The 25,455-nt window shown below is 50.3% G+C and overlaps 1 protein-coding gene across 5 annotated transcripts; it reads right to left on the bottom strand.

Moving 5' to 3' along the window:
- Positions 1–584: 584 nt before the first annotated feature.
- On the bottom strand, positions 585–24,711 carry LOC135826855 (uncharacterized). 5 transcript variants are annotated; one of them, XM_065339458.1, is made up of 6 exons: positions 24,585–24,711; positions 18,737–19,115; positions 5,601–8,065; positions 4,728–4,817; positions 2,035–2,312; positions 585–1,323 (listed from the first exon to the last, which is right to left on the bottom strand). In XM_065339458.1, exons 2-6 carry the CDS (start codon positions 19,011–19,013, stop codon positions 1,194–1,196), a joined length of 3,240 nt encoding a protein of 1,079 aa, XP_065195530.1. In that variant the 5' UTR covers positions 19,014–19,115; positions 24,585–24,711; the 3' UTR covers positions 585–1,193. The 5 variants fall into 5 exon arrangements, with proteins under 5 accessions (XP_065195530.1, XP_065195532.1, XP_065195533.1 ...); XM_065339460.1 differs by lacking the exon at positions 24,585–24,711 and adding an exon at positions 12,525–12,671 and having other exon boundaries at positions 18,737–18,825; XM_065339461.1 differs by lacking the exon at positions 24,585–24,711 and adding an exon at positions 12,525–12,667 and having other exon boundaries at positions 18,737–18,824.
- Positions 24,712–25,455: the final 744 nt, after the last annotated feature.

Genomic DNA, 25,455 nt, shown 5'->3' with positions numbered 1-25,455 from the left:
TTCATACTGGCCATGCCCTCACCCTAACACTAGCTTACCAGTATGCAGCTATGGCTGGTATACCCGCTAGAGAAGAACAAAGCAAAACTGAACAATATCAAACTTGGAAAGAATGGACCAAAGATTTATGAGAAATCTTCACAGTTGTAAACCTTTGAGTTTCAATCCTTGCTTCTCCATCCGAGTTTAATCTGAACATGTGTTCGCCTTCCTCGTACGGTAGCTTGAACCGGTTTTGAATTTATCTTTTTAATTATGAAACGGTTTCACAACTAATGCCACGTTACCTGCACCAGCGGCGTCGGAACCGGTGCGGCAGGTGCGGCCAAAGCCACACCAATAATTTCATCTCGTGCCTTGTGAAGCAATGAAATGATAATAATAATGGGCTATTCGGACCAATTTCCCTAATATTCTCCCAGGGGAGGATCCCCGGACCCTGAACCTCTTCTTTATTTCCACGATGGCCCATGGTCAATAAGGAAGCATTCATGGCCGCACCAATGTTGAATGGCTTCTGACGCACTGCGCAGTGCCGTCTCGTATGGATTGTGTTTCCACTGATCGTCCGTTCACAGACAGTGTGGTATGTCACGTGAATTCTTGATATTGAAATGCACGACAGTCAAGGAATTCAAAGTATTGATTAAAAAATATTCATTTGTCAAGGGTATTTAAAACGGAAAAAAGTCTGGGGATAATTCATAAAAGGGTTGAATTATAATGCCAAAATTGCTGTATGTTTGCGCTGGGAAACAACACCAATGTCATCAAGAAGAAATTATTCTTGAATTGCTGCCACCATGGCATTGCTGTAGTGCAATCAAAACTATCAAGTCACGATTGATTAAAAACATTCATCATTTGAGGGAACTTAGTGTCAAGTTCGGCAGGAAGCGTGTGTTCCACGCACGAATAACCTACTTCATCATTTGAGGGAATAATAATAATAATAATACTGCATCTGTCAACAGACAGAGACAGACGAGATCGCGGTCAAACTGCCGGCAATAGCTCACATGCCCCTGCTAGTTGGTGGCATATCCATGCCTGATGCAGCAGGTAGCAAGGCCGGGACTCTGGCAGGAGCAGGCAATGTGGCCTGGACACTGGCAGGAGGAGAAACCGCAGGAGCAATCCAGCTCCAGCTCGCTAGGCTCGAGTCGATAGCTGGCAAATCACCGATTTGATTGCTAACATCTATGCCCTTCTTCTTGATGATAAAAGAAGTGCTTGAGCAGCAAGAAGCACCACAACGGACGCGGGTACTGCTGGCATCTTTTCCTTGCGACAAGAGGTGACATGATGGAAACCTTCAATGTCCTGCAAGTGCACATACAAAAACACATGTACGCATACACGCATACACCAACAAACACACCCTTGACCATGACCATTTGGCGCCCATCGCTGGAGGCGATGATAGTGATGCTACAGTAGAAGCCATAGCAACTTGTGCTGCGATTGCACCATTCAACAGCTTACGAGGCTGAAGAATTGAACACCACTATTCAGCCTGGTCTACACAACATAGCTATGAAGTGGCTTTTTCTGGCCAGTGAATCCCTACTTTTTGGTCTTTCTTCCTTTTCTTTCCCGCACACACATCACACCACATACTCCGGCATGCACTGGCTGTTGGTAACCACCCAGGAGAATAAAGGAAAGTCAGGAGGAGTCTGAGAAAGAGAAGAAAGACGTGTGTGACCATAATCGTCGGGAATCGAACCCGCAACCTCTTGATCGGAAATCGCTGCACATACCACTGCACCATATGGGACACACACACACACACAAACACACGCACACGCGAACACACACGCACACACACACACACACACACACACACACACACACACAAACCCATGCATGCCAAAGGTGACACAGTGTTGCAAATATTGGCAAAAGAGTAGTATTTCAACTGGAATTTGCCGACAGGGTGTCCTGTACTGCAATAGAACAAGCTGTCCATAACTTCGAGGTCCGGGTAGCAGAGGTGCGAGTGTACTGGCATTATTTTATATTTTTACTCACTGCTCAGAACCGCCACACTGTTTCTCCTGACAGAAGTGACTTAGAACATGAACAAGCTCATCTTCGCTCTGCAAAGTGTCGCACATCCGAGCAACACGCAGGATCACATCCGAATGCCCAGCACCGACATACTGGCAGCACAGCATCCATAACTCGGCCAGACCCACAGCCAGCTCGATAGTGCCGAACGACGATGATGCCACGGCAAGTGTATCTCTGCTTCCAGCCAGCATACACAGACACTTGTCCGCACGGTCAGCAAGGAACTTCTTCACCTCCTGAAAAATAACACAAGAAAATGGATGAACAGAAGAATTTTAAACATACACAATGAAGATGACCGCCGCCGAAGTCGCGACTTCTAAGTTCATACACAATGAGTGGAACACAATTCTTCGCAGGCTTTTGTGAAGCAACCTGATTTTAAAATGAACAATCGGTTGATAGGAAGCAATAAACACAATAGACCTGCCGTCTTCTCGGCACAGAATTAAACACAGAATTCCAGGTAGTCAACTTGAGGTAACGATTAGCAACGCACCCAATGGATGGCGGTCATTGTAAATAACAATAGGCCGTCGAAGTCTGACGTCACTGCTTCTTGGCAACGCATACATGTAGTTACTTGGCCAAGGGGTGACAAACAAAAGTCGTGTCACCTGCGCTTGTCGTGTTTCCAGTGGCAGCATGAACTGACCAGTAAACACAGCATTATTTTAACTGGGAGCGCGCGGGTGAGATTATATTATTTATTTCAACTAAGTTACTTGTCGCTGCGTTTGTAGTTTTCGCTTTCTAGAGGAGAAGCTGAAGTTGACCTGTGTCTCTGTTATTTCTATCGCCGCTACCGCTCATTTTTTGCTTCTGAGACCAGTCAACTCTGTGCTCGTTTCCATGTCCAGCGGCAAGCGGAAATCAAAACTCCTATATATGACCTCTCAGCTGCTGGTGAACAACCAGCAGGAAAACATTGCATGATGGCAGTGAGCAAGTACAAGTGTCGACGAGGAGACACTTTAAACAAGACGAGCCGCGTGGTTATTTTAATTAATCGACTACATCCACGAACAGAAACCAGACGTCTGCCTTCAGAAGGATTACGTCACAACACCACGGTCTTTCCTGAGCACCGTAGCTGTGTGTTGCATATCACTGTTGGTTTTGTCCACCGTTTCTCTTTCTCTCTTTAGTTTTACATGTGTTAAACACACTCTAATGTCAACGCTACATTTAGAATTTTTTTAAACGTCAACATAACCAAATTTTTAAATTTTTTTTTTTTTTAATTTGGCGAAAGAGAAGTATTTCAACTGAAAGTTGCCGGCAGGGTACCCGGTACTGCGGTAGAATAAGCCTATTTAATATACCCGGATATTCGCCGGAGGACTCGGCATTCTTAGATCACCACTCAGTGATGTATTCAAGCTGAAGATTGTCGTCAGAAAACGTTCTTAGAACCAACACAGATTGTTGCTTCATGATGTGTAGATTCATGATTATTGAGAATGACCACGCAACTCATCTTAGTATTAATCTTATTTCCATTTTGGACAGTATCAGCCCGAGCATACTTGAGGTCCTCAGAGAATGGCATCTCAAAGTGAACGAAGAGAAAACTGAGCAAACAACACTACGCAGAGAAGGGGATTGTCTAGCGGAAATCTGGAGAAAGACACGTAAGCTTGGGTCACTTCTGGGTGATGAACAAGACGTGATCAGAAGGAAGCAGCTCGCAACAGCAGCTTCCAGGTCACTCTTTGTCGTGTGGTGTCGACGAGAGCTTATTAGTGAGAAGCTGCGCCTGAGGCTCTATCAGGCGTTTGTCATACCAGTACTGACCTACAACGGCGGAACATGGGGCTTGACGGTGGCTTTGGAGCAGAGTCTCGATTCCTTCCACCGTCAGCAACTGCGATCACTCCTTGGCATTAGTTGGCCTCAGAAGATGACGAATGTCTCTTTGTACGCATGGAGCAAAGCTGAGCCAATCACCAACATTCTCAAGCGCCTGCGGTGGCAACTCTTTGGTCACATTCTGCGCTTGCCAGAGGACACCCCAGCATCATTGGCAATGGCGGCGTATTTCACGCAAGATGAGAAGACCTGGCGAGGACGCCCACGTGTCACAATTGTCACGAAGCTGTCAGAAGACCTGGCGAAAGCGGATAATGAAAGACTTGTGTCGCTTGGTGACTTGCAGCGCCTCCGGATCCTGGCAAGGGATCGTGCAGGTGGAGAGGACTCTGTGCCGTCGTATGTTCCTCTTGACTTGATTACACAGAACGGATATATACTTGAAGTATGATATCATTTGATTTATGTTTTTGGCAGAGCTTTCTATTTCCGGCATATGCGAATATGTGGGTTGCCATTGTGCGGCTGACATTGCCGTGGAAATGCATATAGTAATAATAATAATATTTCCATTGTACAAGTACAAGTACATATACACACATACTCACACACGTGCCTGCGTGAGTATGTGCGTGCGAGTACTCCCGCTTCTGCTCTGCTCAACACCCCTATCATCCTGATCACGGATGGGCGCCCGAGGGTCAAGGCCCAAGGCGAGCACACACGATAACACACCGGCACGCACGTGTCCGGGCCAAAAAATGCTCTATGCTCTCGTCGTCCTTGGAAGGTTTTAAAAATGGAATACTTTTCTACACCTTTCTACAGACGTGACTAACCGTAGGAAGTGACTGATCATTGGCAATCTCCGCTTTCTTCTTCCAGATTGCCACTTGCTTCCTCGCTACAGCATTCTGCTGTCCTTCGAGCTGCACGTGTACAGGTACCAATTCCCATTCGCACGCGTATACCATACACATCCAAACACACACCATAAATACTCTCAAGGAAAAGGCATAAGTAAAGATGTAATTCAAAAAATGGAGTCCCTAATGATAGCTTGCATAGACCTCGGTCCTACCAGTGGGACCATCATACACAGACATGCTGCACGGCCTCTGTTCTAACTTTGGCTTAAACGTTGACCCTAAACTGTTGCTAAGGGGCTAATGAAGGAGTCCACAAATTTCGACGTGATTGTACAAGGCATACTACAGTTTTCCATGCCAATAGCCCATGGTAACCATGGAAACGGAGTATGGAATTTTGCATTCCATAACCATGGCAGGCTGAGAAAAACATTAGGATCTCATCACGATTGGTGTGCCATGGTCAAAATTCACTTTGGACAGAGTTTCTAGCGCTCCGACAGGAGCATGTGCGGCCATTTTGACAATTGATAAAATTGCACATATGCAATGCTCTGGACATAGTCTTGCATTTTGCACCATTACTTTGCCTTATAAAGACCTAACCTCAACAATTGTTTCCAGAAAGTTCTCAACCAAAAGCGCTTTTGCAGGGCGATTTCTTGGGTCCTACGAGACTAAATATATTTCGTTCCTTCAGTTCAAGCTTGAACTTATGCACAACACCATGTGAAAATTTGTATAGTGAAGCAGATTGGTTTTTGGTTTTTGATCGGCGGAATGCGAGTGAGTGAATTAACTCACTGGTCACTAGAATGTTTAGACTTTGGTCTCATCTCTTACCTGGAAGCTACTACTAGCTTTGAACCAGCAGTTTGAGTTGTTGGGTATGCTGTAGTGCGACTTGCACCCGGCACAGTACGGATCGTGATGAGTACCGGATTCGCTGTAGCGTACGCGCCACGGTGCGTATCCGAGGTCCCGGCTTTCGCTGCTGTAGTCCTTCCACTCCTGTGCTTTGCATGCGCATACTGGCGGTAGTGGTAAACTGAACATGACCGATTCGTCCAGTTTCGGGTTCTCCAGCTTACCCAACTCCTCCATGATATCCTTGCGAATATGCTGGCATATCGATGAGATCGGACGCAGCCAGTTAGAGGCGCTAGCAGCACAGTCAGGCGAGCACCGGAAGTTGATGCTGACCAGCAGGGCACCTGACGAGTCGTAGTGAGCCAAGAAGATTTCCACCTTGCCTGGGAACTGGTCACGGAGCTGCTCCGGCAGCCACAGCCGAAACCTGGCTGTGTTGTAGGTGAGCTCACAGTGACTCCGGTCGGTATTTGTAACCTCCCACTTTCTCATGAGCCGTACAAGTAGCTTGAAGTAGGAGCTGTGTGGCATCGGTGTGTCCGCGTTGGGATACTTGTAGCTCAGGACGTGTTCATCAGGCTTGCCTGGTGGCTGAACCATGATCAGTAACGGTGTGTCAGCTGTGGAGAAGCAGACGTCGTTTGGCTCATTGTCCTGCTGGAAGCTGCGCAGGGCCTCCTCGATTTTTTTCGGCGGTCGACGTTGAAGAGCTGATGGGATGAAGTACTTTGCATGCGAGGCATCTCCGAATTTGTACAGAAAATCCCAGTCGACCATCACATCCATCATCTTGTTACGAACCTCTCTTTTGACTGCTTTCCAGGCACTCTCCATTAGTTGCCGGCGTGCTATACCCTCTTTCCACAGATAGTCACGCCACTCCGTTTCTGCTGCCCCTGCTTCCTTTGCCGTCCTGCCATCACCTCCGCCAGGTTCAACCGGGTACATATGGCCAAAGACGAGGACGTTGATCTGCCTGATGAGCCACTGTGTGTTGTGGAAGATGATGTCATCAGGCTGCGGCGAGTTCTTGTTTGCCGGCCGATAGATGATGACACGTAGGTCGTTGTAGAACCGAAGAAGACGCTCGAATTCGGATAGTGTGCCGTCCATGCCGGAGTCGTCGCGGATATTGCAGGCCTTCTCCACCAGTGTCTTCATCGAGTCTCGTGTTTTGTAGCCAGTGTGGGTGGGTTGTTTCTTCAGATACTCCATTATCATCTCAAAGCGAACCCATTCCGTCGGAATCTCCTTGTTTGCCAGCACCGATGAAACAGCATCCTGTAGCTTCTTTCGGATTCCTTGAACTTCTTGAGAAGCTCCGGACTCGTGGTTGTCCACAAGGAACAACCCTGCGGGATCAATGTCATCGCTCTCGAGCATACCCTGGAAAGTTGGTGACCGGCGGCAGAGCTTTCCCAGCTTCTTGAGGATATCAACCTTGTGCTCCGAAAGTGTCCTATCTGTCGACAGCTTGCCGGCAAAGTTCCCCACCAATATCACAGGCGGGTAGTCAAACGCCTCGCTTTCCACAGCCTTGCCTGGGTTGCTGGCAAAGTGGATGGCTGTTAGCCAGTGCCGAATGTGGTCGATGTTCTCCAGCTCCTCCGGTACGTCCAGAGTCATTTCAGACAGTGTACTCCCTGACCACTTCCAGTAGTTCTGCTGTTTGGTGAGCTGGACGTTTTCTGAGGCGTTGAAACAGAGAATATAGATGACGTAATCTTTACCCATTAGGAAATGCTGCAGGCTTGAGAAGATTGATTGGCCGCCGCAATCCCAAATGGACACCACCACTTCTTCTTCTCCAATGTCTCGCATCAGCTCTTGGTTCTCCAAGATGACATCGATGAGGCTCTGTGTCAATTCAGCTGAGCTGGGTGCTGCTTCTGGACCTTTGCCAAGTTTTAACGTTTGCTTGGACGCCTGCTTGTGTCCTGACGATGCAGAGCTCCCCTCCGCGTTTGCCGGTGTTCGGGCAGTACGATGGGGTGCTGCTGCTCTTGGACGTGGTGAGTGTTCTGCTGGCGATGCTGCCTCTTGCGTCGCTGTTCCCGTATGCTGGAGGCCTGTAGACCCAGCTCGCTTCGGGATTTTCGGGATTGCCGCTTCTTGTTCCCGTTGCTGGTGTTTCTTCTCAAGATCTTTAGCCTGGACAAGGATGTCCGGAGTATAGAGGAATGCAGCATTGAACTTCCAATCCGTCAGGTTTCCTGATCCGTGGAGCACATTGCCATGATCAACAGCAAGTGCCGGTGTACTTGCCCTCTTGTCCACGAACTGTTTGTTCTTGAGCGAATCCACCAGGCTCGTCTTGCCGGTTCCAAACTGACCACAGAGGCTGATGCGGATACGGCGTACTCTGGTCAAACCGCTGCTTAGTGTCATATTTGTAGCTTCATGCATGGCGTTGTTGGACAGACCCGCACCTCGTTTTGCTGAAAGTCATCATCAACAACAACAACGATATGCACATACACGCATGAACATACACATGCATACCAGCAGGTGTGCCAGCATAGGGATAACAGAGCGCTTGCTGGCATTTGCTTCTTTGACTTGGCCAAGGCTTTTGATACCGTCTGGCATCGAGGACTTTTGGCAAAGCTCGAGCATGCATTCAGGGTACGCAAACAGCCACTCTCCTGGCTGAAATCTTATCTCTCTGGGCGTTATCAGTACGTAACTGTGCTTGGCACATCCTCGGCTGCAGAGCCAGTATTGTCGGGCGTTCCTCAAGGATCAATTCTTGGTCCCCTACTATTTATAATTTACGTAAACGACTTACCTGCAGTCTTCCCTGGAACGTCTCTGTTTGCTGACGACACGACCCTTCTCACCTCATCAGCTTCCCTCACTGGCCTGAAAAACAACTTGCGTGCTGGCATTCAGGAAGTTCTTTCCTGGATGTCGTCCTGGAGGTTGTCCCCAAATCTATCAAAAACAAAGATCATGCTCTTCCCGCCCCAGCCGGAGTTCACAACCCTCATCCATGCCAACTTTCCAAATCCAATTGACATAGTGTCTTCTCACAAACACCTTGGCATTGTGATTGACTCTGCACTCTCTTGGGTACCTCACATCGAATATATCTGTAAAAAATCAAGTAAATCCTTAGGAATTCTCTCCCCCCACTGCTCCTACCTCCCACTTTCTTGCAAGCTTCTTTTTTATTTCGCCTACCTTCGCCCAATATTTCATTATGCAGATACGTCTTGGGTTGGGTTATCCTCTTCCGCTGCTGCAAAGCTTGAAATACATCACAAGAAAATCCTTAAAATTCTCCTCCGTCAACCCCGCATGCTCTCATCATCCGCCCTTTATAAAATCGCTCACACAACCCCGTTATCACATGGACGCAGTGCACACCTGGCTTCTCTTGTCCATTCTATTAAGCTTGAGTTGTGCCCACCTCATCTCATGTGTTTTAATTGGTTCTCTTCTCTAAGAACTAGAAACTCACTCTTACTCCCTAAGTGTAACTCATCCACTCTTTTGCGCTCCCCTCTCTTTATTGCTTATTCTGTTTGGCTCACTCTACCCAGAGAAGTTAAGGACCTGACCTCACTCCGCCTGTTTAAGATCCGTGCCGCCCCTTATTTACTACGACATGCATAGCTCATTATCCACATGTCCTTTGCGTCTCTGTGTTTTTCACTGTTTTTATTTGACATTATCTTTCTTTACGGAGTTGTTGTTGCTGTTCGTTTTGCTACTCTTTCTTTTTCCCTCCCCTTCTTTCTATTTATCGCCGTGGTTGGCAATCACCCACTCTCGTAATATTGGCCGGTGTTTCCGCCGAGTCTTGAGATGTTGCAATAAATAATAATAATACCGGCATATACAAGAACGCTTCGACGCACACATACACAAACACATTCATGAACGAACACAAGCATATACAAAACATGTAAGCAAAGTGTGTGACCAAAATCCGTGTCAAGTGTTTCGAGGCATTTTGTATTTTGTATTCATGCATTCTCCACAGGCCTTTGCCTCACATAAGGGGAGGGGATTCAGGCATACCATCAACCCCATTCTATATTGTGTGCGAAATACCCTGAACATTCCAGGAAAGGCAAAACAATGAATGTTTCGAAAGTTCAGCCGGAAGTCAACTGCCTGAAAAGAGAAAAAATGCTAACCCACCAGGACTCGGGACCTTGCTTTTCATGAGCAATGCTCTAACAAACTGAGCTACGGGACCAGCCTGAACCTAGAAGGGGCTGACAAGCACTTCACTCCAAAGGCAGCTCACAACACGTGCCACACATACATGTATATGACATTGCACTGATTGCAGTTGGGTCTTTTCCCCGTCCCCAGTTAGACCATGGCTGATGACTAGCACTAGCAAGGTACCGGCTGAAAGTCGTGGGGGGGGGGGGGGGGGGGCATTTTTCTTTCTTTCTCTCTCCATTGTTTTTCTTTCCCTTTTCAGAAAAATTCACTTCCCCGTCAGATCTTTTGAATTTTGAAGTTCTCTCAATCCTATTATATTTATAAAAAAAGAATTGCTGGCATAATAATTACGTTCTTCTTCGGAGCAGACGAGACCGTACACTGCTAGAAAACATGAGCAAGAACAGTGCACCAGCCACACTCCATGATAGCAAGTAGTGTACTGTTCGTGCTGGTGTTAGCAAGCTTCGTTTGGTCTCGTGTGGGCTCGTCTGGGCCAAAAAAGAACATAATAGACAGTACAATTAATTAGGGGTAAAACGAGTATATCAAATACTAGGGATGAAACGATCATCCATTTCTTCTTATTGAGTACCGTTTATTATAAACGATCGAGTTATCATAAAACGAGTATGCTGGATATGTATGACGTATCAAAATGATACTGGTCTCCGGAACATGACAATAGTGCATGAAGGACTTGCGCATACAGTAAAAACACAGTACTACTACTAGCATACGTCATGTACATGTATGTCACGAATGCTGATGCCTACAAACAGGCGCCTCAATCGACTCCCAGTGACTATCAAATCCTGCACAGCCAGTTGGTTTTCCTGGGGGGGGGGGGGGGGGGGGGGGTACACACCGGATCCCAAAGGTGCGAAGGTGACTAGAAAAAGGTGTGAATTTTGTCACCTTGGGTAACTCGCAGTGCTGGGGTTGACAGTGCAGTGCAGACAGTGTGACTTAGCTAGTACTATGCATACATAAATGCACAAGTACAAGTACTGCATACTCGATAACAGCATAAGGAGTAGCGATCATAGAGATAAGGAGTAAGTACCCAGTAATCGGTGTAATCGTTTCATCCCTACTAGTAACGCTTTTTCAAATTCGTTAACTCGTTACAATTAAATGTTCGTTAACAACTTAAAGGGGAAGTCCGGTGAAAAATTTATATTTCACAGTCCGTAGAGTTCGGGTCGCTGAGTTGAATGGTCTTTGTCCGAGGAGGCTGCGGCCTATGGTTCGTCAGATACGCCCAATCGAACATGTGCTAATTTGAGCGCACATCACCCAGATCCAAGTGATGACGTCACAGCGTGCAGCTAGGTAGCCACACCATCTAGTTGTGTACAAAATGGCCATATTCGGAGCGCGTTCGATTGGGGATCCGTTTGTCGCAGTTTCTTCGGACCAAGACCATTCGATTCAGTGTTACAAACACTACGTACCCTGTAATTTTCAGCTCGGTAAACCCCAAGGTTATACCGTATTTTAGCCGTTTCCGAGTTAGACTTTTTCCGTCAGCATGCAATGGCCTCTACGGCGCTGCGTGCTAGCTGTAGTGCAGTCAACAAACTCATCACACGGAACTACTCCCGCACTGCCGTGCTGCTAGCTACAAGACTCGAGACACAAGACTCAGAAAACTAGTCAACAGACAACACACGGACTTGTCATGTACTACACTCGTATTAGTCGTATTGTACAGTCATGTAGTCAGCGAACGTGCGTTTCTCCTTGCCGGTGCCGGTGGTTGTGCTTGGAGAAAGAAAATGTTAGTTTTCCGCTCCAGTCCCGCCTCATTATTTTATGCTACAGCGATGAGTGAGTGCACAACCGTGACAAGTGACAAAACAGCGAACAGCTCCCGGACCTAGAACTTTCAGATTCCATAGCGTTGCGAGCGAAGTCGTGCCCGTGGTTCAAAGAGCCTGCACTGAGTAGTCCGAAATATGCCAAGTTCGCACCAAAACATCACCATGTGCCAGGCTACTGGAGTCTAAGCGAATCGGTATGGAACAACATTTAGAGTACTCGCATCACTCTTCTCCATTTTGGCGACCCTGCTCTCCAGCGATCTTATAATTATATCAGCCTCGTCTGCTGCTTCTTCATCAGTCGGAAACTCAGTAGAAACTCTTGACCGGCCCGCGCGGCCATTTCTTCAGCTGAATACCGAGGTTCTCAGCCCCAGACCAAACTCATGAAGGTCAGCCATGGCTGCATCCTCACTCTCACAATGAGTTAGGTCTTCGGGGTCGCTTGAACCACCTAATATCAGTCGCCAAATCATTTGAAATAACACTGACACTATTGCTTTCACGCACTCCTTTTGACCTAGCTGCACGCTATGACGTTGCGGAGAGTGTGGCGCGGCCGCATGACGTCATGGCGCAGCCCCCGAAACTCAGTTTTTCAAACAAAACCAAAAAGAGGGAAATATCTCGAGAACGCTTTGTCGGAGACACGTGGGACCAACACCATTCGACTCAGCGCCCAAAACTCTACCGACCCTGAAATTTAAATTTTTCACCGGACTTCCCCTTTAACCCTACTGGTCTTCCAGTACAGATTTTTAGGCAATTAGATAACACATCCTCAGTGATCCGCATTGTCAGAAAGGTCACATGATACGTTTGGGTTGTCGCCAAACATAGTGTCCCTGGCTCCATCAATGGGCTCAGATTTCTTTGGTAATACTCTTACTTGGGCTGCGAGCTCGTTAATACGCCGATTTAGGCACGCTTCTCGGTTTCTTGACTCGCTGACGTGTGCCGTGATTGCCTGCAACTGGGTTAGGATGGTCTGCTCAATGCCGGGGAGACTGCAGAGCAGCTTCAGCGTTTCGGCTGACTGCCCGTCCATGGCGAGATGAATGGAAAAGAAATTGGGGAAAATCCACTCGCAGTACACTGCCGTACCCCTATCGCACTACACTGCCGTGACCCAATCGCACTACACTGCCCTACCCCTATCGCACTACACTGCCCTACCCCTATCGCACTACACTGCCCCACCCCTATGCCACTACACTGCCCCACCCCTATCGCACTACACTGCCTTACCCCTATCGCACTACACTGCCTTACCCCTATCGCACTACACTGCCGTACCCCAATCGCACTACACTGCCCTACCCCTATCGCACTACACTGCCCTACCCCTATTGCACTACACTTCCCTACCCCTATCGCACTACACTGCCCTACCCCTATCGCACTACAATGCCCTACCCCTATCGCACTACATTGCCCTACCCCTATCGCACTAAACTGCCCCACCCCTATTGCACTACATTGCCCTACCCCTATTGCACTACACTGCCCTACCCCTATTGCACTACACTGCCCAACCCCTATCGCACTACACTGCCCAACCCCTATCGCACTACACTGCCCTACACCTATCGCACTACACTGCCCTACCCCTATCGCACTACACTGCCCTACCCCTATTGCACTACACTGCCCTACCCCTATTGCACTACATTGCCCTACCCCTATTGCACTACACTGCCCTACCCCTATCGCACTACACTGCCCCACCCCTATCGCACTACACTGCCCTACCCCTATTGCACTACACTGCCCTACCCATATTGCACTACATTGCCCTACCCCTATTGCACTACACTGCCCTACCCCTATTGCACTACACTGCCCCACCCCTATCGCACTGTACTGCCCTACCCCTATCGCACTACACTGCCCTACCCCTATCGCACTACACTGCCCTACCCCTATTGCACTACATTGCCCCACCCCTATCGCACTACACTTCCCTACCCCTATCACACTACACTGCCCTACCCCTATCGCACTGTACTGCCTTACCCCTATCGCACTACACTGCCCTACCCCTATCGCAATACACTGCCCAACCCCTATCGCACTAAACTGCCCTACCCCTATCGCACTGCACTGCCCTACCCCTATCGCACTACACTGCCCTAACCCTATCGCACTACACTGCCCTACCCCTATCGCACTACACTTCCCTACCCCTATCGCACTACACTGCCCAACCCCTATTGCACTAAACTGCCCTGACCCTATCGCACTACACTGCCCTACCCCCATCGCACTACACTGCCCTACCCCTATCGCACTACACTGCCCTACCCCTATTGCACTACACTGCCCTACCCCTATCGCACTACACTGCCCAACCCCTATCGCACTTAACTGCCCTACCCCTATTGCACTACACTGCCCTACCCCTATCGCACTACACTGCCCTACCCCTATCGCACTACACTGCCCTAACCCTATTGCCCTACATTGCCCTACCCCTATTGCACTACACTGCCCTACCCCTATTGCACTACACTGCCCCACCCCTATCGCACTATACTGCCCTACCCCTATCGTACTACACTGCCCTACCCCTATCGCACTACACTGCCCTACCCCTATCGCACTACACTGAACTACCCCTATCGCACTACACTGCCCTAACCCTATCGCACTACACTGCCCTACACATATCGCACTACACTGCCCTACCCCTATCGCACTACACTGCCCCACCCCTATCGCACTACACTGCTCTACCCCAATCGCACTACACTGCCCTACCCCTATCGCACTACACTGCCCCACCCCAATCGCACTACACTGCCCAACCCCTATCTCACTACACTGCCCTACCCCTATCGGACTACACTGCCCTACCCCTATCGCACTACACTGCCGCACCCCTATCGCACTACACTGCCCTACCCCTATCGCACTGCACTGCCCTACCCCTATTGCACTACACTGCCCTACCCCTATCGCACTACACTGCCCTACCCCTATCGCACTACACTGCCTTACCCCTATCGCACTACACTGCCCTACCCCTATTGCACTACATTGCCCTACCCCTATCGCACTACACTGCCCTACCCCTATCGCACTACACTTCCCCACCCCTATCGCACTACACTGCCCTACCCCTATCGCACTACACTGCCCTACCCCTATCGCACTACACTGCCCTACCCCTATCGCACTACACTGCCCTACCCCTATCGCACTACACTGCCCTACCCCTATCGCACTACACTGCCTTACCCCTATCGCACTACACTGCCCTACCCCTATCGCACTACACTGCCCTACTCCTATCGCACTGCACTGCCCTACCCCTATTGCACTACACTGCCCTACCCCTATCGCACTACACTGCCCTACCCCTATCGCACTACACTGCCTTACCCCTATCGCACTACACTGCCCTACCCCTATTGCACTACATTGCCCTACCCCTATCGCACTACACTGCCCTGCCCCTATCGCACTACACTGCCCCACCCCTATCGCACTACACTGCCCTACCCCTATCCCACTACACTGCCCTACCCCTATCGCACTACACTGCCCTACCCCTATCGCACTACACTGCCCTACCCCTATCGCACTACACTGCCCTACCCCTATCGCACTACACTGCCTTACCCCTATCGCACTACACTGCCCTACCCCTATCGCACTACACTGCCCTACCCCTATCGCACTACACTGCCCTACCCCTATCGCACTACACTGCCCTAACCCTATCGCACTACACTGCCCTACCCCTATCGCACTACACTGCCCTACCCCTATCGCACTACACTGCCCTACCCCTATCGCACTACACTGCCCTACCCCTATCGCACTACACTGCCCTACCCCTATTGCACTACACTGCCCTACACCTATTGCCCTACATTGCCCTACCCCTATTGCACTACACTGCCCTACCCCTATTGCACTACACTGCCCCACCCCTATTGCACTATACTGCCCTACCCCTATCGCACTACACTGCCCTACCCCTATCGCACTACACTGCCTTACCCCTATCGCACTACAATGCCCTAACCCTATCGCACTACACTTCCCTACCCCTAGCGCACTAAACTGCCCTACCCCTACCGCACTACACTGCCCTTCCCCTATCGTACTACACTGCCCTATCCCTATCGCACTACACTGCCTTACCCCTATCGCACTACACTGCCCTACCCCTATCACACTACACAGCCCTACCCCTATCGCACTACACTGCCCTACCCCTATCGCATTACACTGCCCTACCCCTATCGCACTACACTGCCTTACCCCTATCGCACTACACTGCCCTAACCCTATCGCACTACACTTCCCTACCCCTAGCGCACTAAACTGCCCTACCCCTACCGCACTACACTGCCCTACCCCTATCGTACTACACTGCCCTACCCCTATCGCACTACACTGCCCTAACCCTATCGCTCTACACTGCCCTACCCCTATTGCACTACACTGCCCTACCCCTATTGCACTACACTGCCCTACCCCTATTGCACTACATTGCCCTACCCCTATTGCACTACACTGCCCTACCCCTATCGCACTACACTGCTCTACCCCTATCGCACTACACTGCCCTACCCCTATCGCACTACACTGCCCTACCCCCATTGCACTACACTGCCCTACACCTATTGCCCTACATTACCCTACCCCTATTGCACTACACTGCCCTACCCCTATTGCACTACACTGCCCCACCCCTATCGCACTATACTGCCCTACCCCTATCGAACTACACTGCCCTACCCCTATCGCACTACACGGCCCTACCCCTATCGCACTACACTGAACTACCCCTATCGCACTACACTTCCCAACCCCTATCTCACTACACTGCCCTACCCCTATCGCACTACACTGCCCTAACCCTATCGCACTACACTGCCCTACACATATCGCAATACACTGCCCTACCCCTATCGCACTACACTGCCCCACCCCTATCGCACTACACTGCCCTACCCCAATCGCACTACACTGCCCAACCCCTATGTCACTACACTGCCCTACCCCTATCGGACTACACTGCCCTACCCCTATCGCACTACACTGCCTTTCCCCTATCGCACTACACTGCGCTACCCCTATCGCACTACACTGCCTTACCCCTATCGCACTACACTGCCCTACCCCTATTGAACTACATTGCCCTACCCCTATCGCACTACACTGCCCTACCCCTATCGCACTACACTGCCGCACCCCTATCGCACTACACTGCCCTACCCCTATCGCACTACACTGCCCTACCCCTATCGCACTACACTGCCCTACCCCTATCGCACTACACTGCCCTACCCCTATCGCACTACACTGCCCTACCCCTATCGCACTACACTGCCCTACCCCTATCGCACTACACTGCCCTACCCCTATCGCACTACACTGCCTTACCCCTATCGCACTACACTGCCTTACCCCTATCGCTCTACACTGCCCTACCCCTATAGCACTACACTGCCCTACCCCTATTGCACTACACTGCCCTACCCCTATTGCACTACATTGCCCTACCCCTATTGCACTACACTGCCCTACCCCTATCGCACTACACTGCTCTACCCCTATCGCACTACACTGCCCTACCCCTATCGCACTACACTGCCCTACCCCCATTGCACTACACTGCCCTACACCTATTGCCCTACATTGCCCTACCCCTATTGCACTACACTGCCCTACCACTATTGCACTACACTGCCCCACCCCTATCGCACTATACTGCCCTACCCCTATCGCACTACACTGCCCTACCCCTATCGCACTACACTGCCCTACCCCTATCGCACTACACTGAACTACCCCTATCGCACTACACTGCCCTAACCCTATCGCACTACACTGCCCTACACATATCGCACTACACTGCCCTACCCCTATCGCACTACACTGCCCCACCCCTATCGCACTACACTGCCCTACCCCAATCGCACTACACTGCCCTACCCCTATCGCACTACACTGCCCCACCCCTATCGCACTACACTGCCCAACCCCTATCTCACTACACTGCCCTACCCCTATCGGACTACACTGCCCTACCCCTATCGCACTACACTGCCTTACCCCTATCGCACTACACTGCCCTACCCCTATCGCACTACACTGCCCTACCCCTATCGCACTGCACTGCCCTACCCCTATTGCACTACACTGCCCTACCCCTATCGCACTACACTGCCCTACCCCTATCGCACTACACTGCCTTACCCCTATCGCACTACACTGCCCTACCCCTATTGCACTACATTGCCCTACCCCTATCGCACTACACTGCCCTACCCCTATCGCACTACACTGCCCCACCCCTATCGCACTACACTGCCCTACCCCTATCGCACTACACTGCCCTACCCCTATCGCACTACACTGCCCTACCCCTATCGCACTACACTGCCCTACCCCTATCGCACTACACTGCCCTACCCCTATCGCACTTCACTGCCTTACCCCTATCGCACTACACTGCCCTACCCCTATCGCACTACACTGCCCTAACCCTATCGCACTACACTGCCCTACCCCTATCGCACTACACTGCCCTACCCCTATCGCACTACACTGCCCTACTCCTATCGCACTACACTGCCCCACCCCTATCGCACTACACTGCCCTACCCCTATCGCACTACACTGCCCTACCCCTATCGCACTACACTGCCCTAACCCTATCGCACTGCACTGCCCTACCCCTATCGCACTACACTGCCCTACCCCTATCGCACTACACTGCCCTACCCCTATCGCACTACACTGCCCTACCCCTATCGCACTACACTGCCCTACCCCTATCGCACTACACTGCCCTACCCCTATTGCACTACACTGCCCTACCCCTATCGCACTACACTGCCCTACCCCTATCGCACTACACTGCCTTACCCCTATCGCACTACACTGATCTACCCATATCGCACTTCACTACCCTACTTCCATCGCACTACTCCTTCTAGTCCTACTGCTTGCTAGCTAGCTACTTCAAGCCTTCAGACCGGCCTGATGCCAGCTGGGCTACCAAAACTACGGAAACAGAACTATGGAGCTGCAAAAGTCCCAATTGGCCTCTGCCTGTACTGCCTACTGCTCTTTACTTACCCACTGGATCAGCAGCGGATGCTCCCGCAGATGCTAATTCGGCCTCAGCAGTGCTGCGGAATTTGTCGACGCGTTCCAGCTTGGCCAATAACCATCTCGCGCTGGCTGGTGGCTCGACTTTACGGATGCATTCAAGGAAGGTGTGGAAGGATTCGTCATCACCCAGGCGTAGTGCATCGAGCAATGCGTCATTCTGCGCTGCAGGGCCAATGTATGATGCAAATAGCTGACGCTGTTCCTCCTTAATCAGCTTCTTAGCCCCACACTGGCGACGCATAGCACCTGGAGTTAGCGTGGAAACCAGGTCAGGCAGAAGTTCTGTGAAGACGTCACTCTTCCTTTGCTGTCATGTCAGAGAGCTGTTGGTCGAGAGACTCGTCTGAAAATTTTGGCACAACACACACATAGAGAAATAGAAATCTGAATGGTTTCACATCTATCACATGACTGTACGGGATAGGCATGTTGGGTTCAACTCCACTCAACTCCTGCATCTATGGGTCACATGACGTCGGCCATGTTGGTTCCGCTGGTCACATGACATGATCACTTTCTGCACAAATTTAGTCACATGACCAAGATGTGACCACAACTCCATACATTCCGTTCCTAAGTCTGAAGCTATTGACAAGCCATGCAAAAGCAGTGTTGGGCTTAAAGGGGAAGTATACCCTAAAATCAAATTTTCACCAGTTGTAGTCTTCGGGGTGCTGAGTCGAATGGTCTTGGTCCGAGGAAGCTGAGACGCTCCCTTCCTACTTGAATCCCAATCGAACTCGCGCACTTCCACCGAAACTGGGTGACTGCGCCCTACTAGATGGGGATTTGCATGCAAAATGTCACTAAAAGCGCCATTTCGTTCTTATAAAAGCATGGATGACCGCGATTGGCCAATATGTTGTAGTCTTTTGGACGCTGAGTCGACTGGTTTTGGTCCGAAAAGGCTGCGATGCAGCGTTCCTCCTTTATTCCCAATCGAACATGGTTGAACAAGCGGTCACGTGCTCCTGCGTACACCAGTCAGCTGGTCACCGTGCCTGCAGGGTACAACTTACTAGCCTGTTTGACCTTTTTTGGGTGCAGTCCTGTCACTCGAGTTGAACTCGAGTTGAACCTTGGTGTGAAAGTTGTCGCCTGCTGGCGCGGTGACCAGGTGATTTGGGCACCCAGGAGCACGTGACCGCTTGTTCAACCATGTTCGATTGGGAATAAAGGAGGAACGCTGCATCGCAGCCTTTTCGGACCAAAACCAGTCGACTCAGCGTCCAAAAGACTACAACATATTGGCCAATCGCGGTCATCCGTGCTTTTATAAGAAAGAAATGGCGCTTTTAGTGACATTTTGCATACAAATCCCCATCTAGTAGGGCGCAGTCACCCAGTTTCGGTGGAAGTGCGCGTGTTCGATTGGGATTCAAGTAGGAAGGGAGCGTCGCAGCTTCCTCGGACCAAGACCATTCGACTCAGCACCCAGAAGACTACAACTGGTGAAAATTTGATTTTAGGGTATACTTCCCCTTTAACGCTGCTTCAGTAGAACTACCCGACACTAGGAACAGGCCTGGCCTGGACTTGACTTGATCCATCATGCAGCTCTACAGACTTGCGAGCGCCCGCTTCTGATGAGCATAAGCTTGTGCAGTGAAAAGGTTTACAACTGACTCGCACTACACTGCCCCACCCCTATCGCACTACACTGCCCCACCCCTATCGCACTACACTGCCCTACCCCTATCGCACTACACTGCCCTACCCCTATCGCACTACACTGCCCCACCCATATCGCACTACACTGCCCTACCCCTATCGCACTACACTGCCCTACCCCTATCGCACTACACTGCCCCACCCCTATCGCACTACACTGCCCTACCCCTATCGCACTACACTGCCCCACCCCCATCGTACTACACTGCCTTACCTCTATCGCACTATACTGCCCTACCCCTATCGCACTACACTGCCCTACCCCTATCGCACTACACTGCCCTACCCCTATCGCACTACACTGCCCTACCCCTATCGCACTACACTGTCCCACCCCTATCGCACTACACTGCCCCACCCCTATCGCACTACACTGCCCTACCCCTATCGCACTACACTGCCCCACCCCTATCGCACTACACTGCCCCACCCCTATCGCACTACACTGCCCTACCCCTATCGCACTACACTGCCCAACCCTTATCGCACTAAACTGCTCTACCCCTATCGCACTACAGTAAGATCGGGCGCCGAAGAACGCAGGGGCTCGAGCGCAGCCTAGGAAAGTTCTTAAATTTTTGATTCTAGCCAGACCGTTCTTATTCACACGCGCGCGGCGAATCGAGTGACGTCATGACGTTTGTCATGTACATGTACATGTACATGTACATATAGTGCAATGCAGTACTTCTAAACTAGTGGGTGTCGTAAATGGGAATGACTGTACATGTAGCAGTTACTGTTTACACGTGTACATGACATGTACTCACCTCCCATACATGTACAATGTAGATCTACGTGTAAATTTTTAAAAGTGTTCTTAACCCTTTCACCACTGTCGACGTATATATACGTCATGACGTGTGCACCTGCCCCACTGACGACGTATATATACGTCCTCAGTGTACGTCGCGTTTGTACTGATGCCTCAACATCAGTGGGGCCAGGATCTGTTCCTCAGTGGGCTGAAGGCCCTGATCGACGTGTACGCAGCGTATGTGGCCAGTCTGCACAGCAGAACAGCCCCGAGCATCGAGTTTGAAGTGCGTATTTTTGGCATATCGTTCAAATAAATTGTTTTGCTCAAAGTTCGTTTTCGTCATCTTGCCCTGCTGTTTCTCGGCAAGGTAAGTTGCTCAACCACTCTGTGTCGATGGCAGGAGTCCTGTGAAGCAGTGTGAGGCGGGTAATGACTCTGAGGATGATTCTGGAGACAGCGAAATTGTGTCGGAGTCGTTTTCTGAGGATTACGAATTTGCTGCTATTCAAAAGATCGCAGCTGACTCGGACGCAGGGGATGCTGGAGACCAAAGAGATTTGGAAAGCGATGCTGAAGTCTCTGACACCTAGGCATGGTGTTCTGAGCAGGAGCTATCTGTCGTGAGCCCGTTTGCTGAAGTTACTCAAGTAAACTGCGATCAAATTTTGAAGGTCAGATTTTTGAAAATATTTGAATTTGAAGTCAAGTGTACTGGTCAGGCATGCATGCAGATCACAATAGAGATGTGCATACATGTAAGTATTGTATGTTGAGTACAGAGCCAGGCACCTACAGGATGGAGATTGCTATCTATATGAATCCAGAATAATCCAGAATAGTCAACAATTGTGCAATTTTGAATCACTATCAGAAATTGCGCAGCCGATTGTTTCTTGAATGTTCATGCGTACGTACACCGGTACGCAGTATGCACTCGGCTGTTTAGGGAATGCTTCAGACTATTTTGATAGCTGGATTATCTTGCCAGTGACTGTCCAAATCAGAGAATGAGCAGCATTGCATTCTCCATCAATATGACTTTACCTGTGCCGCGTACGTACGTGTGCGGCCAGCGATGAATCACCCTGGGATGCGCCGAGCACAGTAAGCCAACCGCTGCCACTGCACCGGCTGCTATTATAGCTGATGCAGTTGCTGTGGTTGCTACTCCAGTTACTCGGCATCCTCACTGTCCATCATATGGTTTTGTCTTGAAGTAGGTAGGGCTGCTGGAGGATTCAAGCTTTACGAGGCGCCCAAGAAAAAGAAAGACCCATTCTGGATCGCGGAGTCGTATATGATGCAAGCGCCGTATAAAACGAGTTGCTGTACTCTAGTCTAGGTTGCCGTAGAACACCAGGATCATATCAAGCATGTTATAATTATGACATTTCTCCATTCTGAAGTCAACACTGACCAGTTGTAGCACTGCTTGCCATTGCTTGTCTGATCTTTGTCATCAATTGCCCAAATTGAATGAATTAATTATTTTGAGGAAAAATCGCCAAAAGTCGCATATCTAAATATGGTGTTATGAGTCTCGTACAATGAAATCCTACACAATTTCTTTGGATTCACAGTGCATATGTCCATACCCAACATCTCCAACCAATTTTGGACCAGAATATGCATTTTCAAAAATTGCCATTTTTGGCCCAGTGGGAGGTGATTTTCTGGTCAGGGCTGAAAGGGTTAAATCTGATAATTCTAGCCTGGACTGTTCTTAAATTTTGCCGGTTTTCCAGCCTGGGTGTTCTTCGGCGCCCGATCTTACTGTACACTGCCCTGCCCCTATCGCATTACACTGCCCTACCCCTATCGCACTGCACTGCCCTACCCCTATCGCACTACACTGCCCTACCCCTATCGCACTACACTGCCCTACCCCTATCGCACTACACTGCCTTACCCCTATCGCACTACACTGCCCTACCCCTATCGCACTACACTGCCCTACCCCTATCGCACTACACTGCCCTACCCCTATCGCACTACACTGCCCTACCCCTATCGCACTACACTGCCCTACCCCTATCGCACTACACTGCCCCACCCCTATCGCACTACACTGCCCTACCCCTATTGTACTACACTGCCCCACCCCTATCGCACTACACTGCCCTACCCCTATCGCACTACACTGCCCTACCCCTATCGTACTACACTGCCCCACCCCTATCGCACTACACTGCCCTACATCTATCGCACTACACTGCCCTAACCCTATCGCACTACACTGCCCTACCCCTATCGCACTACACTGCCCTACCCCTATCGCACTACACTGCCCTACCCCTATCGCACTACACTGCCCTACCCCTATCGCACTACACTGCCCCACCCCTATCGCACTACACTGCCCCACCCCTATCGCACTACAATGCCCTACCCCTATCGCACTACACTGCACTACCCCTATCGCACTACACTGCCCTACCCCTATCGCACTACACTGCCCTACCCCTATCGCACTACACTGCCCTACCCCTATCGCACTACACTGCCCTACCCCTATCGCACTACACTGCCCTACCCCTATCGCACTACACTGCCCTACCCCTATCGCACTACACTGTCCTACCCCTATCGCACTACACTGCCTTACCCCTATCGCACTACACTGCCCCACCCCTATCGCACTACACTGCCCCACCCCTATCGCACTACACTGCCCTACCCCTATCGCACTACATTGCCCTACCCCTATCGCACTACATTGCCCTACCCCTATCGCACTACACTGCCCTACCCCTATCGCACTACACTGCCCCACCCCTATCGCACTACACTGCCCTACCCCTATCGCACTACACTGCCCCACCCCTATCGCACTACACTGCCTTACCTCTATCGCACTACACTGCCCTACCCCTATCGCACTACACTGCTCTACCCCTATCGCACTACACTGCTCTACCCCTATCGCACTACACTGCTCTACCCCTATCGCACTACACTGCTCTACCCCTATCGCACTACACTGCTCTACCCCTATCGCACTACACTGCCTTACCCCTATCGCACTACACTGCCCTACCCCTATCGCACTACACTGCCCTACCCCTATCGCACTACACTGCCCTACCCCTATCGCACTACACTGCCCAACTAAGGGGCAAGTAAGGGTAACTCCAAGTAAGGGTAACATGAATGCAACTAACGTGTCCCCACCCCCACCCCACCGCATAAATTGACTTGAGGCCAACCATGAGGCTCTGCTTACCTGTAAAGGAGCATATTCAGTGAACTAATTGATGGCCCCAGAACTCCCCTCCCCCGCCTTTAGAACTAGAAGACCTTCCTACGCCCCTGTAAATAGTATCACTACAGCCGTTAGTAAGACCGTAATGCACTGGACTGTGCTCGATCGCAGTGGCCTACCTTTCGAGGAAATACGCCCGCTCCTTTACGATACGTCCTGGTTGGCTGGCTCCGAGTCCGAGTGCCTGGGATTCGGAGGTACTATACTACTGCTAGAATCCGAGATGACGTAGCGGGCAGCTAGTAATAGGGCTTGAAAGTGATGACGTCAAAATGGCCAGGGAGTAGTAAGTTGACATCAGATTTCTATTTTTGGATCCACTAAGGTGTGACTTTGCTATTGCCTAAGTATGTGGGTGCATAGCAACCCACTCATGTCGCATGCAGGTGTGACTTTGATTTCGCCACCAGTTGTAACCCCGCCCCCAGTAGCCAAATCAGTCAGTTTCACTGGCTACATCACCATGCTGTGGGTAAGACCGCTTGAAATGTGCTTGGATCCATACAAAAACTGGATCCAAGTGGATCCAGTTTTTGAATTTTTGAAATTGTTGCTATGCTGTGACGTAGCACTTTCAAGCCCTATATGGCCATGGATCGGTTGATGGGACTGCTAGAGTACTGAAGAGGACCTATCGCTGCACTGCAAGGACCATTACCATGAAAATAGTAAAATTAAATAAAAATATATACCATAAAATCCCGCCAGAGCGCCCCCATGGCCCAGACGGCCTAGTACCTCCTCGACGCTTCAGGTTTTCAGTTCAGGTGGTGAGGGGCGGATGGGCGAGTCCTACTTGCCGCATTCAGTGCTACATCATCAGTACATGAAAAAGAAGTACTCACCCTACGAAAACTGTTCGTCCATCCATCTCGTACACCTGGTAATAGTTGCTGAGTCTCGCGCTTGCGACAGGCTATCCGCTTGCGACAAAAGTTGTCTTTTTTTTACGAATTCTGTGACGTCATGTTTTGGAAGAATGTCCCAACA

This window comes from Sycon ciliatum, chromosome 10 (assembly GCF_964019385.1).
Source record: "Sycon ciliatum chromosome 10, ocSycCili1.1, whole genome shotgun sequence".
NCBI lineage: Eukaryota > Metazoa > Porifera > Calcarea > Leucosolenida > Sycettidae > Sycon > Sycon ciliatum.
Note: the sequence above shows the minus strand (reverse complement) of the source record. Positions and strands in the feature narration are given on the sequence as shown.

What these genes read in the sequence shown, in the direction of transcription:
- LOC135826855 (XM_065339458.1), bottom strand. Translation starts at nt 19,013, where the DNA reads ATGCGTCGCCAGTGTGGGGCTAAGAAGCTGATTAAGGAGGAACAGCGT. An exon ending in ATCCGCTGCTGATCCAGTGG is followed by an intron (nt 8,066 to 18,736) that starts GTAAGTAAAGAG and finishes GATGACTTTCAG; the next exon opens with CAAAACGAGGTGCGGGTCTG. An exon ending in AAGCTAGTAGTAGCTTCCAG is followed by an intron (nt 4,818 to 5,600) that starts GTAAGAGATGAG and finishes GTACACGTGCAG; the next exon opens with CTCGAAGGACAGCAGAATGC.